This window comes from Henckelia pumila, chromosome 4, assembly GCF_033568475.1.
Source record: "Henckelia pumila isolate YLH828 chromosome 4, ASM3356847v2, whole genome shotgun sequence".
Classification (NCBI taxonomy): Eukaryota; Viridiplantae; Streptophyta; class Magnoliopsida; order Lamiales; family Gesneriaceae; genus Henckelia; species Henckelia pumila.
Window position 1 is genome coordinate 16,464,764 of NC_133123.1, and position 23,391 is coordinate 16,488,154.

The 23,391-nt window shown below is 34.5% G+C and overlaps 2 protein-coding genes across 3 annotated transcripts; both read left to right on the forward strand.

Annotated features, from left to right (window-relative positions):
* The first annotated feature begins 7,405 nt into the window (after nt 1-7,405).
* On the forward strand, nt 7,406-14,741 carry LOC140894527 (shaggy-related protein kinase kappa-like). 2 transcript variants are annotated; one of them, XM_073303054.1, is made up of 14 exons: nt 7,406-7,519; nt 7,589-7,674; nt 9,332-9,564; nt 9,742-9,834; nt 9,918-9,977; nt 10,095-10,367; nt 10,719-10,793; nt 11,759-11,815; nt 11,911-12,051; nt 12,135-12,185; nt 13,112-13,207; nt 13,607-13,690; nt 13,779-13,881; nt 14,324-14,741. In XM_073303054.1, exons 3-14 carry the CDS (start codon nt 9,418-9,420, stop codon nt 14,410-14,412), a joined length of 1,269 nt encoding a protein of 422 aa, XP_073159155.1. In that variant the 5' UTR covers nt 7,406-7,519; nt 7,589-7,674; nt 9,332-9,417; the 3' UTR covers nt 14,413-14,741. The 2 variants fall into 2 exon arrangements, with proteins under 2 accessions (XP_073159155.1, XP_073159154.1); XM_073303053.1 differs by having other exon boundaries at nt 7,446-7,674.
* An 851-nt stretch (nt 14,742-15,592) lies between these two features.
* Nucleotides 15,593-20,157, forward strand: LOC140894526 (stromal 70 kDa heat shock-related protein, chloroplastic-like). The gene is made up of 8 exons (XM_073303052.1): nt 15,593-16,313; nt 17,224-17,476; nt 17,982-18,061; nt 18,196-18,338; nt 18,459-18,557; nt 18,768-18,957; nt 19,046-19,444; nt 19,542-20,157. Exons 1-8 carry the CDS (start codon nt 15,765-15,767, stop codon nt 19,938-19,940), a joined length of 2,112 nt encoding a protein of 703 aa, XP_073159153.1. The 5' UTR covers nt 15,593-15,764; the 3' UTR covers nt 19,941-20,157.
* The last annotated feature ends 3,234 nt before the right edge of the window (nt 20,158-23,391 follow it).

Sequence of the window (23,391 nt, forward strand, 5' to 3'; positions counted from 1 at the left end):
TAAAATATTTAAGCCCAATTACTTACCTTAAGCCCAATAAAACTCTAGACTGGCCCAAAATCCACTGACTGGCCCAAAAATTCTCATGGACTCCCAAGCCCATAAAAATTATTGTGCTAACTTAAATAAATTATTTAAAGCCCAAATAAAATTATTTGGAGGTCCAAATAATTTTATTTCTAATTAATTTGCCCAAAAACAAATTAAAACATTAAACATTTAAAAATTTAAAATATTCAAGCCCGGCCCACCTAAACCGGACCCGGACCGACTTAACCCGACCCATGACTACCTCACCTGACCCAGCACTCAACCATGACCCATAACCCGACCCAGCAACCCCCCCAAACCCCAAACCCGATCACCCCTCTCCTTCTCTTCTCGGCTGGGCGAGCAGCAGCCATTCCATGGCTGCTGCCGCCCTGCTCCAGCCGCCCCTGGCCAGAGCACCACCTCCCATGGATAGCCCACATCCAGGGGGTTCTAACACAACAAGAATCAGACCAAACCATGGCCCGAGGAGTGAGAACGAAGCTCTGCACCAGACGCCTTCCTCTTCCTTGCGTGCAGACTGAGCAGTCGCCAAACTTTCATTCGTGCGGCTTCCTCCGACAACCAAAGACCGTGAAACCACTTCTCAATTTTAGCCAACATCTAAATATTTTAAACCCAATAAACCACGTACAAATCCATGACCTGAGTAAGGAGAACGACCCCTCTCTTCCCAAAGCCCTAACCTGCGGGTCTGTGTGCATCAGAAGTGAATAGCTTCGTTTCCAGCCTATGACACCCTAAAACTCTGAAAAAACTCAACCCTAAGGCACCCTGGGACCCCTCTGACTCGAGCCCTCAGCCCTGGACCATACCATGCTGAAGAAAAACGTGAGCCATGCCAAGTAGACACTCAAACATGCATCAAACATCCATGAAATTGCATAATTCGAAAATATCTGATAAAAATCTGAATAAAACCCAACATGAATGGTTAATAGCTTATATGGTGTTCAAACGAAAGAATAAACATGCCTTAAACGAAGATAGATTGAGAAACGAGACAATAATCGCGTGTACGGCGCTCCGGGACGACGAACGAACCAAAAACTCCAAGAATCTATGAAGGATCGGCTATGGAGATTTCTTTCTGCTGAACGTGAGAATGGGGGTGGGAGGAGATGGGAGTTGTCGGCTGAGTGGGGTTAGGGTAGGGTAGGTTTTTGTTTTAAATTTTTGTAACTAGGAATAATTTGGGATAATAACTAGTATAAAATAATTAGGTAGATAATATAACATAAATATAAGATTTTAAACTCTTAAAAATACCTACTAATCTGATAACTAATAAAAAATCCCGAAATACTAATTTATAGTATTTTTAAAAATTAATAAAATTCATTAAAATGACTTATTTTGGCTAAAAATCAACTCTTAAATAAATATATAATTAAATACTAAAATTTTCTTGACAAAATATCTTAAAATAAGATTTTAAGGCTCATAAACTCATAAAATATTTTTGGCTAAGAATTTTGGTATCTCGTCCGTCCACGGTCCCGTCTACGCGATCAAAATAATAAATATTCTCAAAAATCCAAAAATACCATAACTGCGGGTTAAATGATAAAATAAATTTAAATCATGCATATAATTCACATAATAACACATAAATGTCATTTAACCCAAATATAAATTTTTAAATAATTATTTTCCCTAATTATGCATGCGAATTTACGTATTAAAATTTTCGGGTGTTACAATGTTTGTCACTTAGCAATTTTGGTCTATTATGTTTTCATATTTCAGTTTTAGTCCTGTATGTTTCGATTTTTGACAATTTTGGTCCTTTTTATTCGAAAATGCTTACGTGGCACTGTACACGTCAGATCCACATTAGTACTGAATTGGTGCCACGTCAGCGCCACATCGGAAAAAGGACTAAAATTGCCAAAAAAAAATAAAGATAGCGGACTAAAACTGAAATCTTAAAATATAACGGACTGAAATCGCAAAGTGACAAACATACAGGACCAAGAAAGTAATTTTCCCTTAATATAATGTAATAAAAAATAAATAAGAAATTATAGTTAATTTAGTATTTGATTTGATTGATAGATTATAGTTTATTTGATTTGATTGATTAAATTTTATATAGAAATATTAAATGATCATTTTGTCTTTTTAACAATAAATAAAATATAAATAATATTATTTATAAGGGGTAATATAGTAATTTAAATTCAATGATTTGATTGATGTAAAATAAATTATTAATGATTTACTTGATGTAAAATAAATAATTAATAGATGGATAAATAATATGACGAGAAGAACGTGAGATGAGATGAGATAAATTATACATATATTCGTCGAGGCAGGATACCATTAGCCCTGAACTACTATGCAAATGTTATGTTTCATTTGAGTCGAGTCCAGTTTAATGTATATATATATATATATATATATATATATATATATATATATATATATATATATATATATATATACATTGTGTGTGTGACGTCCGAGGCTGATAAGAGGGCATAGAGTTATCGTCGGTCCCAATAAGTTGCAAGGACAAGGAACGACTTCTGGCAGACTTCTAAGCGAAGAGATACATGAATGACCGATCGTGTACCAGAATGAGATGAATTATGTGACCGTGTAGGTATGAGATTGCACGGTGGAGGAGGGCTTAAAATATTTAACAGATACTACTCATATTAAGAATGTTCATCTTCTTTTCAGAAACTCATCACATAAGAACTCCAAAAGTTAAACTTATTTGACTTGGGACAATTATAGGATGGTCTGATGGGTGACACCCAGGAAGTTTCTCAGGGTGCGTGTACAGTAGAGATAGTCGTTGAATTTGTGGCATTACAGTGTGTGTGCGGGCAGTCGTGTAATTGTGCTATCTGGTTGTCTTGTTCACTTAAGCCGTGACACATACAAAAATGTTTTTCTTGTTCTTTTTTTATTTTTAGAAAAAACATATGATGAAGATGAATGAAATTTAAAACATATTGATGTTGATATATTATGGGGGATTTGATTCATGAACTTCTTTTTTTGATTAGATTCATTTGTTGGACAGGAAACTATTATTATACCCTATTATATATTTGGACCTTTACTAAAAATTGTGGGGTTCATGATTAAGTTATAAACATATGATTCGTATAAATAATGCGATAAAATTATTCATATCAATTATCAAATTGTTTTTTTTTTTTTTACAAAATTATCAAATTGTTTTTAGAATATAATTTTTCCTAGACATGGATGAAACTTGAATAGTTTCACTGTTTCCCCCCTTTGTATATAAATACAAATACAGATGTTTGATGCATTTTTGAGAGTGGGGAGTCTACTATTTCCTTCTCGATCTTGTTCCGAATAAACCATCAAAACAAAGTTAAAATCAGGAGTAAACCTAGAGAATATTTGCAAAAATTATGATTTTGTAGAAATAATTAAATTTATAGATTAAATTTATAGATTATGAAAAAATGAGTAATGTTTGTGAAAGGGTTTGATGAATAAGTAATCCTACAGATTCACCACATCAACCTAATCCCCAAGACAACAAAGTGCAAGGAATGAACAAATAATTATATTAACAATCGAGATATGTGTGATGTATGCTTAACATCACAAATAAAAACCACGCAAATAAAAATTAAATAAAACCATTAATAAAAAATATATGAAATGGAAAGAAGCTGATAATTTTTTTTAAAAAAATATTTAACTGCATTTTTTCCTTTTCTTTTTCCATTAAAAAAAAAATTCACTTAGGGAAAATTTTGAGTGGAGGAAACGCATTCAAAAGCCCAATTATTAAAATATTAATTTACAAGGAAATTATAGGAAAAAGGGGATAAGCTTGAATGTGTTTTTTTCCGCAGTTTGAAGATAAAGTTGGGTGATTTGGGAGTAAAGTACCCAGCTTCAATTTGACCATTGATAAGATGTGCTCGGGCCCACTCTAGTTTGGTGCTCACTAGCCACCAAAAACACGGCCACGTGTCGTTCATTTGAGATTATACCAATGTTTTTGTCCAAGAACATTACGAACACCCACATATTATTTTAGTTTTCTAGAAACAAAAGAAATTATTTTTCTAATGTAGAAGTCTATTAGTTTTAAATAATTTAATATATAAACTAGCAACGGTGCACACACATTTGTGAGAGTGTTATTGAAGATGTGAGAATAGTGAATAAGAAATATGAAGAAAACAAAAAATAAAATAAAGGGTATTTTGAGTATATTAAAAAATAAACCATGAAATCAAGTTAGTTATTTTAAGATGCATATATTTAATAAATAGTAAAAGATATATCTATATAAACCAATAACAAAAAATCCACTTAATGATAAGACATTTAAGAACCTCGATGATTGAGAAATACACTAGAGACGATAAATGAGTAACCAAATAACTTTACTATGTTAGATTGTAAAAGTTGCACTTGATTCGTAAGGTAATTGATTTGATTCACAATCGATATAATTTTTTTTTTGATAATAACATATCAATTTTGCTATGATTCATGAGTTAATGGATTTGATTCATAATCTATACCCAAAAAAAAAGTTATTTGATAATAAAATATGACTTTCAAATTAAATTTCTTGATATCTACAACTGAAAAATGATGACTGATGGGTAATGACCCAATTTAATTTTCTCCATGTTCAAGCCCAATGACTCAATCCATTTGGGTCTCATATTATTTATTTGGACACTTTATCAAGACCCACAAATTTCTAAAAGCCCGTAAGAGGCTCAAGCCCATGAAACTCTCCGACTATTTATAAATAGCTCAAGCCCTCTCATTATTAAGGTACGCTCTCTATAGTCACATGCTCTAGTTCTCTAGAACTTTTATTGGTCAAATACTGACTTGAGCGTCGGAGTGTCTTCGCCGGGCAACCCCCGGCGCCACTCACTTTGCTTTGTGATGCAGGTGACAACCCACGAAGTTCGGTCTTTGGAACAGTTTGAGTATTAAACCGGCTATCCAGATCTCTACAAGTTACCCAGATTTTTTCTAATCGGGTAATATCAATTTTTTGCTACATCAGCTTAGCGCCGTTTGTGGGAAATTGTTCACTGCATCATTGAGAATGCATACTCCACCACAAACATCTCAAGGAAATAATCGCAATGGAGACCCACCTACAATCTCCAAACCACCGCCTGAATTTAGTTTTACAAAGGAAACGTTGACAGCCTTAATGGAAGGAACAGCCGCACGCGCAGCGACTGAAGCGGTCGCTCAGTTCGTGGAATCCCATCAACGCCGAAGCACCGACAAGAGAACTCATAGAAGAGGGCTCTCATCTCATGACCCCGGTAACAAAGAACCAAAGAAAACTAAATCTAAAGTTAATTACAAAGATCCTGAGGGGACCAAGAAAAATACTACTCATAAAGAGGGTGAACCAAGTGCTCACACAGTTCACGACGTCTCTGACGAAAAAAAAACCACTAATCCAACCCAAGGAGATGAATCTCACACATATGTAACTGGAGAGAATTCGTCAGCAATCTTGCCTGCACGTCGAAGCCCGTTCACTAACGCCATTTTATCTTAAGCATTGCTTAAGCGAGTCAAAATCCCCAGCGTACCTGAGTTCGATGGAACTAGTGATCCTCAAGATCATATTAACAAATTCTACGCAAAAACAGATTTGTATGACATCACAGATGCTGCTTATTGCAAGATATTCTGAACAACGTTATCAGGGCGAGCTCTCACATGGTTCAATAAGCTGCCGTCATGATCTATTGCCAACTTGGAGCACCTTACCGAGTGTTTCATCCAACAATTCTCAATCAACAAGAAATACCCGAAAACAACAGCATACTTATTCACAATTTTTCAGAAAGAAGAAGAAAATTTGAGAGACTATGTTAAGAGATTTACTCATGCGGTTCATGAAGTCCCACACGTGAACCACAGTATGTTATCTGGAATAATGTAGCAGAACTTTCGTCCTGGAAGGTTCAGAGAATCTATAGCAGGAAAATCACCAAACACCTTGGAGGAGCTTTTGTCTAGAGCCGAAAAATACATCCGCATCGAGGAAACTGATGAGTTTCAATCATCGAGAAAAAGAAAACGAGACAAAAAATACGATGAAATATAACGCAGAACAGAAAGTCATGCCAATCTAAAAAAACTCTATATTCATAGAGCAAACATCTGCAAGCTAAAATAAATTGCTTGCCGCTACTTTATTTGCTCTACAGATCAAAACTTTTATTTGATTCTCTTTTATTTTAAGTTTAATAATAAACTTACATTTATTTGTTTAATTTTTTATTTAATTATATAGGAAGGAACACAGCTTCGTCAATGAATGCTTAACTAATACGTCACGACCCATACATTCATTAAGACTACTCATCCATCAAAGGCTTGACCAGCCCTGTAGGACTACCTAAGCCACGATGCTGTAAGAGGTCAATACGACAAAAATACAGTCCCGGGATACCTCACCACCTAGCAAATAAAGTGGGTTTAGGACTTTCCCATTAGACCAAATCTTAGGAACTTGATCCACTCCTAAGTACTCCATGTTAAGCACTACAATATTTCTCCTAGAGCGCAACATAAAGTCAAATCGACTATAAATAATTCATCAAGTCATAGTGACTATAAAAAAATTTCAGAAGAAGTCGCAATGACCATAAATAATTCAAAAAGTCATAGCGACTATAAAAAAGTCATAGTGACTATAAATAATTCAAAAAGACATAGTGACTATAAATAATTCAAAAAATCATAGTGACTATAAATAATTCATCAAGTCATAGCGACTATAAAATTTTTTTTCAGAAGAAGCCATAGCGACTATAAATAATTTATCAAGTCATGATGACTATAAAAATTTATGAAGTCATAGCGACTATAAAAAAATAATTTTTTAAAAAAGTCATAGTGACTATAAAGAAAAATCCAAAAAGTCATGGCGATTATAAATAATTTATGAAGTCATAATGACTATAAAAAAACAATTTTAATTTTTTACACTATTAACCATAGAGAGTAAAAAACAAATACAAATAAACATTACAAATATTCGATTTGTCAAAGTAAAAATTTAATTCTATTGTTTTTTGCGCGGTTGTTAGTTGTAAATTAGTTTATTATTTACTTTTGTTTTTCCTTTGGTTTTTATTTCTCGTTTGTTTTTGGTTTTTTTTTTCCAGTTTTTGGCATTTAATATTAATTAATATTGGAGGAAAGCTGAGAGGTCATAAAAGTAAAAGAAGACGAAGAAGCACTGCTCTGATTGGTTGGGTGCACCGAATTTAATATAGTCCCGCAACACTGTAACATTTACCAAATTATTTAGTTTTGTCTTATTTCACTCTCACTCAAACAGTCAACACTCGCTTCAATGCTACGTACACGCATATACATACACTCTCATCCGTCGATAGATATAGAGAGAGATACGGAAGTGTAGTAGTGAGAGAAAGTGAGAGAATTCTTGAAAAAGCAGGTACGATCAAAATTCCTGCGCTTTCCATTTTGTTAGTGTCAATAATCGAGTGCTTTATCCATTCTCCAGAGGAGTTGATCGGAGCTGCGGAGGGGAAGGTTCAGAAGATTAATGCTCGTGATCTGCTTCGACTTTTTTCATGGGTTTCAATCCTGGTTGGGGACTTATACTTCGCTTCGAATGCTTTATTTTTATTCGTTTTATGCTTCGTGATTGTTGTCGTGTTTGTGATTAGCGTTATCTAGGCCTGTTTTCTGAATCTGAAGATCTTGGAATTTAAGACAACTGTGCTGCGGGAGTTAGATCTAACAATTATGTTAGTTTAGTGCTTAGTACGCGTGAAATTAGATGTAACCGTCTTTTCATTGATTGAGTGTATGTGCGTGTTTGGTAGCCAAACAAATTTGGGGAAAAAGATGTGGAGTATATGATTTCTGTTATTTTTATGTTTGTTTTATGGAAGATTTTGAGATTTCTTTACGATGTGAGTGTTAACCTGGTAATGAGGTGAGTTTGGGAATACTCCAGCGATAAAGGAGCTTGCTATATTATGCTTCTTGTGTGCCTGTGCTCTTACCTGAAAGTTTACAGCTTTTGGTTCAGAGGAACCACCACCTATATGAATCGAGCCGAGATGATTAATATAAGATGATAGGTACTTTAAAACTGACTTGATTATTTAATGAGTTCTACTTCACTCCATACCTGAAGAAGCTTTTATCTGGTTGAACTCCAGGTAGCTTAATCTTCTTGTTGTCTAGACGCTTATTATTAGTCTGAATGAGTCAAGCTTGGTTTATCATACTGTTGATGCTAAGTAAAACTTCAATTTCTTTGGTTTGTTTATTTCATGCTGGAAGATAATCTGAAAAAGTAGAAGAAAGAGTTCGCAAAGAAAGCTGAGTTTTCAACATTTGGATGATATCTGTTAACATAGTTCTTACTTGGGTTATCACGAAACTCTTAAGAATGCTGATTCCGGTATGAAGTGGGAAGAAGAAAAGGGGAACATAGTTTGCAACTTTGATTCTTGTACAGAGCCTGGACAGTTTGTTGTTTATATTAAGTGCCAAAATAGAAAGTCTTACTGTCATGTGGATTGTGGGGATCTATGTACAGAAATCCAAAACAAATCCAGATAAAATCATGTTATTCTGCGAATATTGCATGTTGTTGGACCATAAATTTGGCAATTGGTGGTTCATATCGATGGTTGTAATGTGATCAAACTTTTTTTATTGTCGCCAACAAAGTAGGCAAGATACTTCTCCTTGACTAGGGATTATTTAATCTTGCATATTCATTGCATTACTCCCTTTTTTGTCAAAGTTGTGGGTTAACGCAAAACTAAATCATGAATCCATAATAAATTCCAAAAATTAATATCCTGCACTGAGCAAATGTCAGTTAGATACAGCTGATGGTCTTCAGTATTATTCATGTTGCTGCAACCCACACCTGTATCTGTTACGTGGTTATAAGAACTATAGTTCATGGAATTGCATTCTCTCTTTATTCTTTCTGGTTCAGTTATTTTATGTTGTAGTTTTTGTAGGCGTTCAAAGTTTTGATTACATGATCACAGGAGAGACCCCATCTTTTTTTTTGTTATTTTTGCATGTTCTCTGGTAATTTTTTTGATTGTACTGAAGAAACATCGAACGAGCTTATTTTATACGTAAAAAAAAAAAAGAGAACTTGCTTATTTTCCTGCCTAGATTTCTCTATCCTGTAATTTATATCTGATTGATTGGTCCATGTTCTTCTAAGTTCCTTTAGCTAAACTGACTTGGACTTCCTTACTGTATCCAGGTAAAGACTGGTGTTATTGAGATGGAACATCACATCCTCAACTATTGGACAGCATATTAGTGCCTTGATATTCCTCAGGCTTACTCATGGCTTCTGCTGGCCTAGGGCATGGAGGAGCTGGAAGTTCGAGATCTGCAAATGGCTATAAGGTTTCGAATAGTTCAGTTGACTGGCTGGGAAGGGAGATGAATGATATGAGATTGAGGGACAAAGTTGACCTGGATGATGATAGGGTGAGCTCAAATGATTTTCCAATGCTCATGCATTGACTTGTTTGTGCTTTTTTGAGTTCTATGGTATTATGCCGGTGCAATAAGTAGCTTTTCTCGTAAACCTTAGTTTTAGACCTGAGTGGGTGATGTTGACGGCTTTTGATAAACTTGACCAGGGAAATGTCCTTTATATTGCAGGATAGTGAACCAGATATCATTGATGGTGTGGGTGCTGAAGCAGGTCATGTCATAAGGACTGCCATTGGCGGTCGAAATGGTCAATCCAAGCAGGTTGGCTGAGATTGCTGTCAAGAAGTTACTTCGCTTGCTCACTTGATTCTTGATATTCACATCTGTTTTATGTTGGTTTACAGTTTGTCAGTTACATTGCAGAACATGTTGTTGGAACTGGGTCTTTCGGAGTGGTTTTTCAAGTAAGCTGAATGACAGTGGTTTGTTCATGTACATGCGCTTTGCATGTCAAGATATTTACCTTGTATTTTGCTGCTACATTGCGCCCCTTTTTTAATGGTTCTAACTACTGGTAACAGGCAAAATGCAGGGAGACTGGAGAAATTGTGGCCATTAAAAAGGTACTTCAAGACAAGCGCTACAAGAATAGGGAGTTGCAGATAATGCAAATGTTGGACCATCCTAATATTGTAGCCCTCAAGCATTCTTTCTTCTCGACAACTGAAAAAGAAGAGCTATATTTGAATCTCGTTCTGGAATATGTTCCTGAAACTGTGAATCGTATTGCACGGCAATATAGCAGGATGAACCAGAGGATGCCATTGATATATGTCAAACTCTATACATACCAGGTATGTAATCATGTTTTAATTATTATATAAAGTGGTGCATGAATCTTTGTCCTTTCACGTGGAGATGGTCGTGAGTATTGACATATTCTTTTCCTGCAATTTTGCATAAGATTTTTGTCTCTTGCAAATGTGTTGTCAGATTGATTTGGTTGATGTTCATCTTTATTCTCACAATACAGGGATTTAGCTAGCCATTATGAATTCTTGTGGTGTAATATTTATTTTCTTGTTATTTTCCAACCGTTCTATGTTTTAGGAAAGCTAACGAATTTGAAAACATTAGGCATATGTACTAGCTTAATTTTTTCTGTTATGTATCACTCTCGTGACAAATAATTTCTTTTGCTGCAGATATGCCGAGCCCTTGCTTATATACATAATTCAGTTGGTATTTGTCACCGTGACATAAAGCCTCAGAATCTACTCGTAAGTTTATGTGACTATTATTTTTAATCAGGGTAGCGAGGGTGAAAATTCATCCATTATTACATCATTGCCTCAAACTGATTGATTAGTATCCAGTTAAAAATTTTTTAAGGATGCTTGCCTCAAACTGATTGATTAGTATCCAGCTAAAAAAAATTCCAAGCACGCCGAATACTATATTAATGTGTTGTCATTCTTCAATTTTCTGTAGAAACCATAAATGGTGTGAATGATTTCTATGATAAAATGTCATGAGGTATTTTTTTGGCTAAGTTAAATGCATTGTCACAAGATATTGCCATGGACTGGTCTAGAAAGTTGTCACGGTGTCTGATATTGAAACTATAAGGGTGTCTGTTTTCTTATCTAGAAGTTGTATATGACTAATATTTGAAGTGACTGAAATCCAGACCAGTTAATCAACCAGGGTGGATCAAGTTATGTGGATTAAATTAGTTAACATCTGTGGGTGTTTGAGCAGTTGTAGTTCACAGTAATAATTAGAGAAGTCGGTATACATTGATGTTGTTGTACATGGTGAACTATTTTTCAATCTAAATGCCAAAAATCACGCAGACAACAAACTCAGGGAAAAAAGCCTTAAACTTTTATACATAACCCCTTTTTACCCTATGTTTGTGATTTTGTTGGCTATTGTGTGGAACTATCTGATATGTACTGTTACTTTCTTTTCCAGCTGTATTGTATTTTAAAATGAAGAGTTCTCTGGCTGATTGGATATTTGAAATGAGTGATGCCTAAGTGTAATTTATTAATTCTAATAATTTTGCATACAAGTTGATCGATAACTGTAGCAAGAGATATTGTAGCAACTTGGCAAAATAGAGGATGAACTTTTGTCCTGCCAAATAGTGTGGATAGTCGGAGATAAACTAATCAGTTGTTTTCTTTTTGTTAAGCTGTTATCATTAATTGATGCTGAAGTCAGATTGTTTTACTTTCAGGTGAATCCACACACGCATCAGCTGAAACTTTGTGATTTTGGCAGTGCCAAAGTTTTGGTACGTTTTTGTGCAGCATGATTAGTAAATGCTTTTCGTTGCCAAAACAATTGATTACCATTGTCAGTTTCTCATTTCTGTGGATCATTATACAGGTGAAAGGAGAACCCAATATATCCTATATCTGTTCAAGATATTACCGTGCTCCTGAACTTATTTTTGGCGCTACTGAATACACCACTGCAATTGATATATGGTCAACCGGTTGTGTAATGGCTGAGTTACTACTTGGACAGGTTTTATGATGAATGTCTAAACTTATGTCTCTAATCCCCTTTGCCTCTTTGAGTTAATCAGATGTAGCTCTCTGATTTTACAGCCATTGTTTCCAGGGGAGAGTGGAGTTGATCAGCTTGTTGAAATTATTAAGGTTAATCCCCTTGCGCTGATAGTTAGGATTTATATTTGGTTTCAAGTTATATCAATGGAATATGTATGGCAAAATGTTTAAACTTTGTTGTTATATCCTGCAAATGAAGATACTTTCAATTTACTTAAGCAAAACCTGGTATATTTGGTGTATTTAAATCAAAAGTATATAGTTCACTCAGTGTTCTAAAAGACGGCCGCCTAGGCGCTAGGTGGTTGCCTACCGCCCCGATTTTTAGACAGTTGAAACTTTTGGGAATTATTACATTAATTGACCGTCTAGACCACCTAATCGCCTCAAAATTCTCCTAGACGGCCGCCTAGATTAACATATATATAAATTTTTTATTTTACTTTTTTTAAAAAAGATTATTTGGCATATTTGCCCATCAATTTTTAGTGGATGAAGACGAGAAATATGTCATGTATTTCAAGTTTGAAATCGATAAAGAGGAATTATTGGAGAAATGTTAAAGATGAACAAGAATAATTAGATATTTAGACTAAAAAAATATCACTTAGGCAGATGAATTCGATAAGGACGAATTATTGGAGAATTGTTAAGATGAATCGAACCAGAATAATCAGATAGTTAACTTAAAAAGAAAAAACCGCCTAGGCCGCTTAAGCGTCTAGCGCTAGGCGCTAGGCGATGGGTGACCGCCCGCCTACCGCCCAACGCTTTTTAGAACATTGAGTTTACTTTGACATTTCTCAAAAAAAAAAAAAGGACAAAATTGTGTGGGTCATGACGTGGGAAATATAAAACTGAATTGATACTTAGCCATTTTGGTTTACTAGCTGTGAAACACAATATTTGTGCTGGAAGACGCTGCTTCAACTTGTCTTAAAACCGTTTCTTAAAAATATTAGTGTCATTCCAACCTTTTCAAATTCCAATTATTTTATGCCCATTTTGCAATACAGGTCTTGGGAACACCTACAAGAGAGGAGATCAAATGCATGAACCCAAACTATACCGAGTTCAAGTTTCCTCAGATTAAACCCCATCCTTGGCACAAGGTATGTTCTGCAAGCCTTCTTTTCGTTTGTATCCATCATCAGTTATTTTTTGAGTCAAAAAGCTCTAGACAGTTTTATGCATGTCAGTCTCTGTTTTGGAAAATATGGTCAAAAGTGAGTGTTCTATTTCAATTTGATGCATTACTACGCTGCCCTTAATATTGCGAGTCATTGTGGAGGCAGGCACCGGGTACATAAAGTACATAAAATAAAAAATGATTGGAGATATATAAGAGGTGATGGGCTAAACCTAATTGGAGCCCAATCTTATCTAAGTTTCTAACTTAAGCTAGCAAATACTTTCTGCATGTGGAACTTCTTCCCAAAAAAAGGCCATCTCTAACCTTTTCCAGCTTTGAGTGAAACATTTATGTGATCATTTGCTGCATACAATTTCAGGTCTTCCAGAAGCGTCTACCTCCAGAAGCAGTGGACTTGGTGTGCCGGTTTTTCCAGTACTCACCAAATCTCAGATGCACAGCCGTAAGTCAACTCTCATTCTCAACCAGATATAGCCCTTTTAAAATCTGAAGTCAATGTGCATCTTATATGTTTTCTCATGGCATCGCAGTTGGAAGCCTGTATTCACCCTTTCTTTGATGAATTAAGGGATCCCAACACCCGACTTCCAAATGGTCGTCCTCTTCCTCCACTCTTTAACTTCAAACCTCAAGGTATTTTCACTCTATAGTAGTCTATACTGGCTACTGCCAAGCCTCAAGGTATTATTGCAACTATTTCACCAGGAAGCACGCCATAAGATGAAAAACAAAATGTCCTCCTGATTTTAAGGCATATTGAATTATTGATACATGTGTTTTTTGATACATGTTTTTTTGAATACGTTGAGCGCTAACACTGCATTTTCTTGGCCTGAACTTAAATTACTTTTACTTTTTGGGCTTATGATGAAATTTGTAACTTGTAACTTACATGAGCCAAGGTAGTGAGTCACTTCGTGTCAAAATCCTTCATCGTCAAACAAGCAACTTGGTTTTATTTTGTTGATACCGATGCCAGCTCTCCATGGGCCTAGAGTGTAACTGTTGAAGCCATTGCATCTACTCTACTTTTACAAGTATCTTGAGTTTTGACATGTCCTGTTGTTATTTACAGAGCTTTCACGTATACCTCCCGAGACCATCAACCGTCTTATCCCTGAGCATGCAAGGAGGCAGAACTTATTCATGGCATTCCACTCGTAGAAAGTACATGCATAACGGAGGCTCTTGTTACTACTCAAATTTGGTTAGTTTTAACGCCTATTACGTGAAGGAAACGAGTTTTAACTTGTATGTTTTCCATGCCGATGTTGTGGTCTTGATAACTTTTATTACGCGCGTGTCGTATCTACCAGAGGGCCTCATATGTATATTTATCGGGGTGTGACAAAATGGTAGGGCGCCCAGGCAGAGCTGTTTTTGTATCAGATTTCATGTATATGTAATGAGTTGCAAACTTGCAATATCGCCAAAAGATCTGTTTGCACAAATGTAAGATGTAAATGATGAGTTTATTTTTGTGCCCCTCCCTACTTCTTGGAGACATATTGCATATTTAATTTTTTTTAATATAATTTATTGCTATATATATATATATATATATATATATATATATATATATATATTTATGTTGTAGGGAATTTCGTCATATACTTGTAATCATGGGAAAATTGTTAATAAAAAATTATTAGCTTAATTAATGATTAATATAAAACTTCGCTTAAACTACGCCTAATAGCATTCATTCTTTAGTTTCAAGTTAATTTCAACCTCAATTCACAAGAATTCATTTATGATTTTGAATGCAAATGTTATACGAAAATAAATAAATATCGAATGAAATTGTTGAATGTATTATTTAAAACATGATGTACTCATTGATAATGAGTTATTAATATTATTTTTATTTTTTGATAAATAACGAGTTCATTTTTCTTTAGAAATTTTTAGATTTGTAGGAATTATTAGTTATATTAAAAGTTTTTTGCATAAAAAATCCATGTGAAATATAAAAAATGTTTATTTCATCTGATCTGATAATAAGAATTAAATATGTGAATTAGACCTTGAGATTTTAAAAAAATTGAACGAGTTAACACTGATCAACATTGAGATATTTTCTCCATGCAAGAAAATGTGGATGATAGGTTAATAAAATAAAATTTTTGTACATTACACGTAATGTTGTTCAAAAATTAATTTCTTAGCTGCAACATTGAGATAATTTATTTGTTTTTATTACTTGAAAATATCTGATTCTGAAGCCAAAAAATGGACGGCTAAAAATCTCCGTCCGCGCGGCCCAAGAAGAATCAAGACGTTTCCAGATCGTACACGTGTCCTCACCTAACCCTCACTTTCTCTCTCAAAAACCCCCTTCCCCTCTTTATCTTCTTCCCCATAGCCTCACCTCGAAACCCTCGCCCTGAATTTCTAGGGTTCGATTTTTTTTTTTTTGCGATCAACAGGAAATTCAATCTCTCTTGTACTCGATTTTACCTGATTTGTACATAGTCGATTACATCCAGGTGTTTTTCTGTACTTTACTGTGAGAAATGGCATCCTCCGCAGCTCAAATTCACGCTCTCGGCGCCACGAATCACTTTACATCTGCTAGTACATCTGGGAATTATTCTGCTAAAACCGTGTTTTTCGGAACGAAGCTCAATAATACGGTGTCGTTTGGGTTGAAGTTGCGGAGCAAGGGCAGGAACGGCAGCTCACGGAGGAACTCTCAGCTACGCGTAGTCGCGGAGAAAGTTGTTGGGATTGATCTGGGGACGACTAATTCTGCTGTGGCTGCGATGGAGGGTGGGAAGCCCACAATTGTGACCAATGCTGAGGGCCAGAGAACGACGCCATCTGTCGTTGCTTACACGAAAACTGGTGATAGGCTGGTGGGCCAAATTGCTAAGCGCCAGGCGGTGGTGAATCCTGAAAATACTTTCTTCTCGGTGAAGAGGTTTATTGGGAGGAAGATGTCAGAAGTCGACGAGGAGTCTAAGCAGGTTTCGTACCATGTGGTGAGAGATGAGAATGGGAATGTTAAGCTCGACTGCCCTGCCATTGGGAAGCAGTTTGCAGCCGAGGAAATCTCAGCTCAGGTATGTTCGCACAATTTCCGTTTTTATCTAAAAAAATTCTTTCTTGGTTTATTTTTCCGTTGCTGATTTAGTTCTTGTGGATGGAAATCTTCGTGGGTTTATGCTCTAAATGTATTGTTTTAAATTTCGAGGGTGAACTGCTATTTCTTTTTATGTCTGAGAATTGAGAAGAAAATCTGGATGCGTTGAATATGTTGGTGAAGTTTACATTTGTAATGCTTTCTGGTTTTCCCAATTTTTGAGTTCTGAGTTCATCAATCAGTTCTTCTAGGTGTCCGCTCCTTGCTATTATTATAGCATAAAAGCAAGAATTTTTCTGTTTTGATTTCATGCATCTTGATAGAGACTTAAAACATCTCAAGTCATTTACATTGCTTTAAATTCACTAAACTTGAGTGCATATTTTCATCCAATATTTGCGGGTACCCATAATCTTGACCTTTAAGAGGCGGTAGTCTTGCGAGATGGCTGTTCTTGAGAAGTTCACTGCTTTGTTGTAATTTTGACTAACCAGGAAATTTACCAGGATTCATCTGCTTTTGATATTTTCCGTGTGTTGATATTTGCATATTAATTTATGGTTTCTTTTTATAGAGAATGTATCCATATTGGAAAGGCATATGCTTTATTCTTTTCTGGATCTTCTTCTCTAAGATCAATTTCTCAGCACCTTCCAGGCTTACTGTTTTCGCTCTAAACAGTTTGCGTCTATTGGTGCTTACAGCCAAAATAGCAGAATCGTTATCCTTTAACTCTGAAAGAGGCATTTTGCTGATCTTTTTCATGTTTTGGTTATATAAAAATAAATTTATTATATTCCGGGGGTTTCTTTTCATCAAATACTTGACGGCCAAAATTAGATCATTTGGTTTAATTTTCTCTAGTGACTTTTGTTATTTTTGGTTGTTAGGTACTGAGGAAGCTTGTGGATGACGCATCAAAGTTTTTGAATGACAAGGTCACTAAAGCAGTGGTCACAGTTCCTGCATACTTTAATGATTCTCAGAGAACTGCAACGAAGGATGCTGGTCGTATTGCTGGACTGGAGGTTCTTCGAATAATAAATGAGCCAACTGCTGCATCATTGGCCTATGGTTTTGAGAAGAAAAATAATGAAACCATTCTGGTTTTTGACCTTGGAGGTGGTACTTTTGATGTTTCAGGTATGGACGTTTTTTTTATTCCCTTTATCTCAAACTCCAACAAAGTTCATTCTTTTTTGGTGATTGTTTTAAGCAATTTTTTCTATATGGTTCGGTTCGAACAATGTGCGAGCTTTTTAATTCTGTTGAATTTTTGTACTTTTTTGTTTGTGTTTTTGTTTTTTCCAGAATGACCTATTTGATATGTGTCATGACAAGGTTTCAGCCGAGTTTGCTAGAGTATATGTGTGTTTGTTACATTGGCATTTATGAGAATATCTTTCAAGCCTGTTGAATTGTGTTCATCCATTACGCGTATTAGCGACTGCAATGGTTTTTTTTACATTGTGGGCTTGTGTAGCAAATACTAGGAGTCTAGGAGTGACATAATTGTGGTATTTTAGCTTTTACTTATGAATGACAAGCATTTAAGGGTTGTGTTGCAGTTATGTTCTATTTTTGGTTTTAAACTGTTGTTTTTGGCAGTGTTTTAATAATTTTTTTTTGGCTTCTGCTGCAATGCTAGTTCTTGAGGTTGGTGATGGTGTGTTCGAGGTGCTGTCTACTTCTGGAGATACACATCTTGGTGGTGATGACTTTGACAAGGTTTATATTTCTTTGATTTACTGAGGACAACTTTCCTGTCTCCCTCGTACTGATCCATTTACCTGATGTGTACCTTTGGTTTACTGTATTAATTGATTATCGCTCTGATAATTTTACATCCATTGGAATTCCAGAGAGTTGTTGATTGGCTCGCTGCAAATTTCAAAAAGGACGAGGGAATAGACCTATTGAAGGACAAACAAGCCCTTCAGCGCTTGACTGAAACGGCAGAAAAAGCTAAAATGGAACTGTCAACTTTGACACAAACTAATATCAGGCATGTTTATGTTTTCGTGACATTGTTTTGAACTCTCAAATGTGTGTGAATTCTTAAGTCTCTATTTTGCAATTCTTAGTGTGAATGAAGTCTTACCATGTTTTTCTTCCCTTTGGTCAGTCTGCCGTTTATTACTGCCACTGCAGATGGCCCCAAACATATTGAAACTACTATCACGCGGGCGAAGTTTGAAGAGTTGTGCTCAGACCTGCTTGACAGGTGAGCCTTGACTGCATTTTGATTACCTTCTTCTTTCTTGAGTTAACTTCTTCTCTTAAATATTGTATCTATATCTTTTTTTATGTCTGCCAGTTCACATTTTTCTGTTTACACTCTAGCTGGATCCTTTTTGTTGGGGTTATATATATATTTTTCCTCTTTTTCTGTCTTTTTACTTGACTTAAGCGAGTTAATATGTTTCATGCTCAGACTTAAAACACCTGTTCAGAATTCCTTGAGGGATGCAAAGCTCTCATTCAGTGATTTAGATGAGGTCATCCTTGTAGGTGGATCCACACGAATTCCAGCTGTCCAGGAACTTGTCAAGAAATTGACTGGAAAGGACCCAAATGTTACAGTGAATCCTGATGAAGTTGTTGCCCTTGGAGCTGCAGTCCAAGTAGTACATCTTATCCTTTTTTTAGCTGTCTTCTATTGGGCGAGTAATGTTTGTTTGATTTGATTTCCTCTTTATTTTATTTGGCCAGGCTGGTGTTTTGTCGGGAGATGTCAGTGATATCGTCCTTTTGGATGTAACACCTCTGTCTTTGGGGTTGGAAACTCTTGGGGGAGTAATGACAAAGATTATTCCAAGAAATACCACCTTGCCAACCTCAAAATCTGAAGTATTTTCAACAGCTGCTGATGGTCAAACAAGCGTCGAGATCAATGTCCTTCAAGGTGAGAGAGAATTTGTTCGGGACAACAAATCTGTAGGCAGCTTCCGTCTAGATGGAATCCCCCCTGCCCCACGTGGGGTTCCCCAAATTGAGGTCAAATTTGACATAGATGCCAATGGCATCCTCTCTGTCACCGCCATTGACAAGGGAACAGGGAAGAAGCAAGATATTACCATTACGGGTGCTAGTACGTTGCCCAGTGATGAGGTAATTAAGTTTGGAAGATAATCTTTCCAGGGAATACACTTTTGTACATTACTTTTTGGATGAATCCTTGTAATATGAAATGTGAATACATCTACAGGTGGAGAGAATGGTGAAAGAAGCCGAAAAGTTCTCTAAAGAAGACAAGGAGAAGAGAGATGCCATAGATACTAAAAATCAGGCCGATTCTGTTGTTTACCAAACAGAGAAGCAGTTGAAGGAACTCGGAGACAAAGTTCCCGCCCCTGTAAAAGAGAAGGTGGAAGCAAAACTTGGAGAACTCAAAAGCGTCATATCTGGAGGATCGACTCAGGCGATAAAGGACGCTATGGCTGCACTCAATCAGGAAGTTATGCAGCTTGGCCAGTCACTATACAACCAACCAGGCGCTGCCCCTGGTACCGGCCCAGCACCGGGTGGAGCTTCTAGCACATCAGAATCATCCAACAAGGGACCTGAAGGTGACGTCATTGATGCAGATTTCACAGATAGCCAGTAAGAGCATTCAAAATTTATGCTGTTCACCATTTTTGACTCCAATATCTACTGTTGGTATGGATCGAGGAGTTTTCGAAAATTTATTTGTATCTTAGATAGCGACAGGCGTTAGAAGTATAGTGGTGTTATTTATAAGGAAAGAAATTCAGTCCCTGGAATATGTACTGTTTTTGCAGTTTGAGATTTATTAATAAAAATTATGCTTGCTCTGTTTGATTCGTCGCATGATTGAAAATATTAGATAATATTCGTAACTTCTTGTTACTAACATCAAGTATGGTGAAATGATATTATGAATGTTTAAAAAATAATCCATTGAAATCTTATGCTTAGGGAAAGATAAATTTTTTATATATATTTTAAAGAAAAACAAGGAACAGTAGTAGTAAAAGATAAAGATTTAATGATTTTACTATATGCTTGAAAGTTAATAAAAATTGGAGAAATGACATAATCATCCTGTAAAACCGGGTTTGCTGATAATTTTTTATGAATTTTTTATGAATTAGTAGCTTCTTGTGATTCTAGATATTCATATGTAGCACACACCTCTCTCGGCTAAAAAATAACTAAACTGTTCTTAAATGATTCTTATGAACTTTTTTTTATCACTCTTTATTGAAAATATTTAAATTAAAATATCAATCCATTAACTTATATTTTCAATTAAGTTTATTTATACAATCACTTCAATTAATTTAATTATTAAATTTTATTTAAAAGTAATTAAATTTATTACTTAATTTATTGTAATAATACAATTTGTTATTAAAATATATTTCGCAAATAAAAAATATTAAAATAAAATAATTATATATATAATTTTCATAGTTATTCAACTAAAATTTGATTATTTTATTCAATAAAATATAGCATTATAAAATTAAATTAAATTAATTATTTATTTAAGTAGGAGTAATTTTGTCATTTTTAGCTGAAAGAGGTGTGTATGCTGCAGATCTATAATCATATGAGATTATTAGCTCAAAAAATTTTCATAGGTGGTTATCAACAAACACGGGATTTTAATTTTTTCATAAAAATTAGTAATATATTATATAGTAAAAAAATTCTAAACTTTCCGCAATTGAACCAGTGTTTACGATGGTTACGTATTTTTCGTTAACAAATTTTGTAATCAAATCCGTTAAAACATAACGACAATCCAATTTTTCGAAACAAACGCCGATCAAGATTGACGTGAAATCTTTGATTTTTGTTTCGGTTTGAATATGAGCAACTTGTAGATAACTCCCTAAATATATTTTGTCTTTCCGAAAATGTCCTTGTCTTTATTTTAATCATTATTATTTCTTGAATTATCAAATGTGGAATCGGATTCAAAATCTGATTCACTTGATTCATCAAGATAATAAATATTTTCATCGTCGGATGAAAATTCAATTGTTTCTACTGGATAGAATCCAATAGTATATATTTTTTCAAGAAGTTTAACTTTATTTTTCTTTTCGTTTCGTTTTGGACATTCATTTGCATAATGACCTTCTTCATTGCACAACCAACATGTGCAGTTCTTTCCTTTACCTTTTGGGCAAGGTGGTTTTTTGTTATCAAATTTTTTATAAAATTTTCTTTTATAAGGTTTTCTGAAGAAATTCCTTTTAAATTTCTTTTTCTTATAGGAAATAAATTTTCTATTAAAAGATTTATAAGGTTTATTAAATTTATTCTGTTTCTGTCGTTTTAAATGTTTGTGTGACATGTTTGTTTTGCAACCGTATTCCTTTACTGTGAATTCCATTTTGTCACAACAAAGTTTATTGTTTTGTTTGTAAGATCTGAATATTCTTTTATTTAATGTTACTTCATGACATTTCTTTGTTATAACATCTTTAATGAATTTAATAGCTCCTCCTAATGTTTTGGCATAAGCGCTAGTTAAGAATTCATCTTTACTATTTATTGGTATATTAGGTATTTTATTAAAAATACTTAATTTATAATGTTTTTTTTTATCAGCATCTATTAATTGATAATAGTTTGTTTCATAATCACATATAAATTCTTCTAGATAACATAAGTTGCATAGTTTAATACTATCTAGAATAAAAATTGCTCTATTTTGTTCTATGTTCTTAGCTACCAGATTAGCATCATTATTAGAAACTCCTAAAAATTCTTGGTACAAGGCATCAACAAATAGTTCAAAATATCGATGTCCTGTCATTCCTTGTGATAGATTAGTAATTACTAGGTTTTCAGCCCAAGTTCTTACTGCTCCTACCAATGTCATTTTTATCATCCCATGAGTTAAAACTTGAATATTCTCACTTTTGTCTAATAATGGTGTTAATTGAATTTGTACTGATAGTTCATTTGCCTAATGATCTATCTTTGATTTTCTTTCTTTGGCTGTTGAACAACCTAAATCTAAGATATTCTGTTTCACAAATTCTGATGTTTTTGATTCTCTAAGAATATCTCTAACATCTTTATAAGATCCAGAGTATTGGTCTCTGTTATATTTAAATTCTTCATCATCTCTTCCACCACTACCTTCTACATTCGTTCGTAGATTTAATCGTGGTCTAGAATCATCTTCAGATTCTGATTCTGAAATATCCATATCTCTGTATTGTTTTGATTCCTGATGTGAATGATATAATTCTTCTGTATTTACTCCTATTTGTTCAAAATCAGATGAGTCTGTTTCACTAAACATCTCCATACTTATGTTTGCCATAGCTAAGGGGATTTCTATACCATTATTCAATTTTGAATGATGGTTCTTTTTTCATTTTCCTTTTTCCTTTATCTATTGGAAGAACTTCTTTAAGATAGTTTAATATTTCATTACTATGTCTTTTCTGTTCAATTATTAATCTAGTCGTTGCTAAATCAATATATTCTTTGAAATTCTTCTCTAATTCTTGTATTGATAGATTGATCTTATTGATATGATTTTCTAAATCTCCTAGATCTTTTTCTAATTTTATTAAGGACGTCATTGCGATGAGGTTGATTCATTAACAATAGCTTGTTTAATTTTAAGAATATTTTGATTCATGGTTCCAATATTTTCAAGAATATCTTCATCATTTCTAGCAAATGATAATGATCTTCTTGGTACAGACTGTTTTGTGATTTGGAGGTCATCTGAACTCCATCTTTTATAGGGATTTATTTTTTCAATAAATGCTTTTCGAGGGTGTTCAATTCTTGTAATATTTTCAAACATTCTTTCAACAGAAATAGTTGGTTTTGTTGAAATTATTCCTGTTTGAGAATTATTACTTATTGCTAAACCGACAACATAGTTTATATTGATCGGATGGTTTTCTGTTAACATAAGATTATTTCTATAAAAGTAATAATCTAATGTTAAAACGTTATTTATGTTTTTATCAAAAATAGATATATTGTATTGTGGATAAATACAAAATTTCATCTTTTTGTAACATAAGTTTTCTTCAATTTTTCCAAGGATAGAA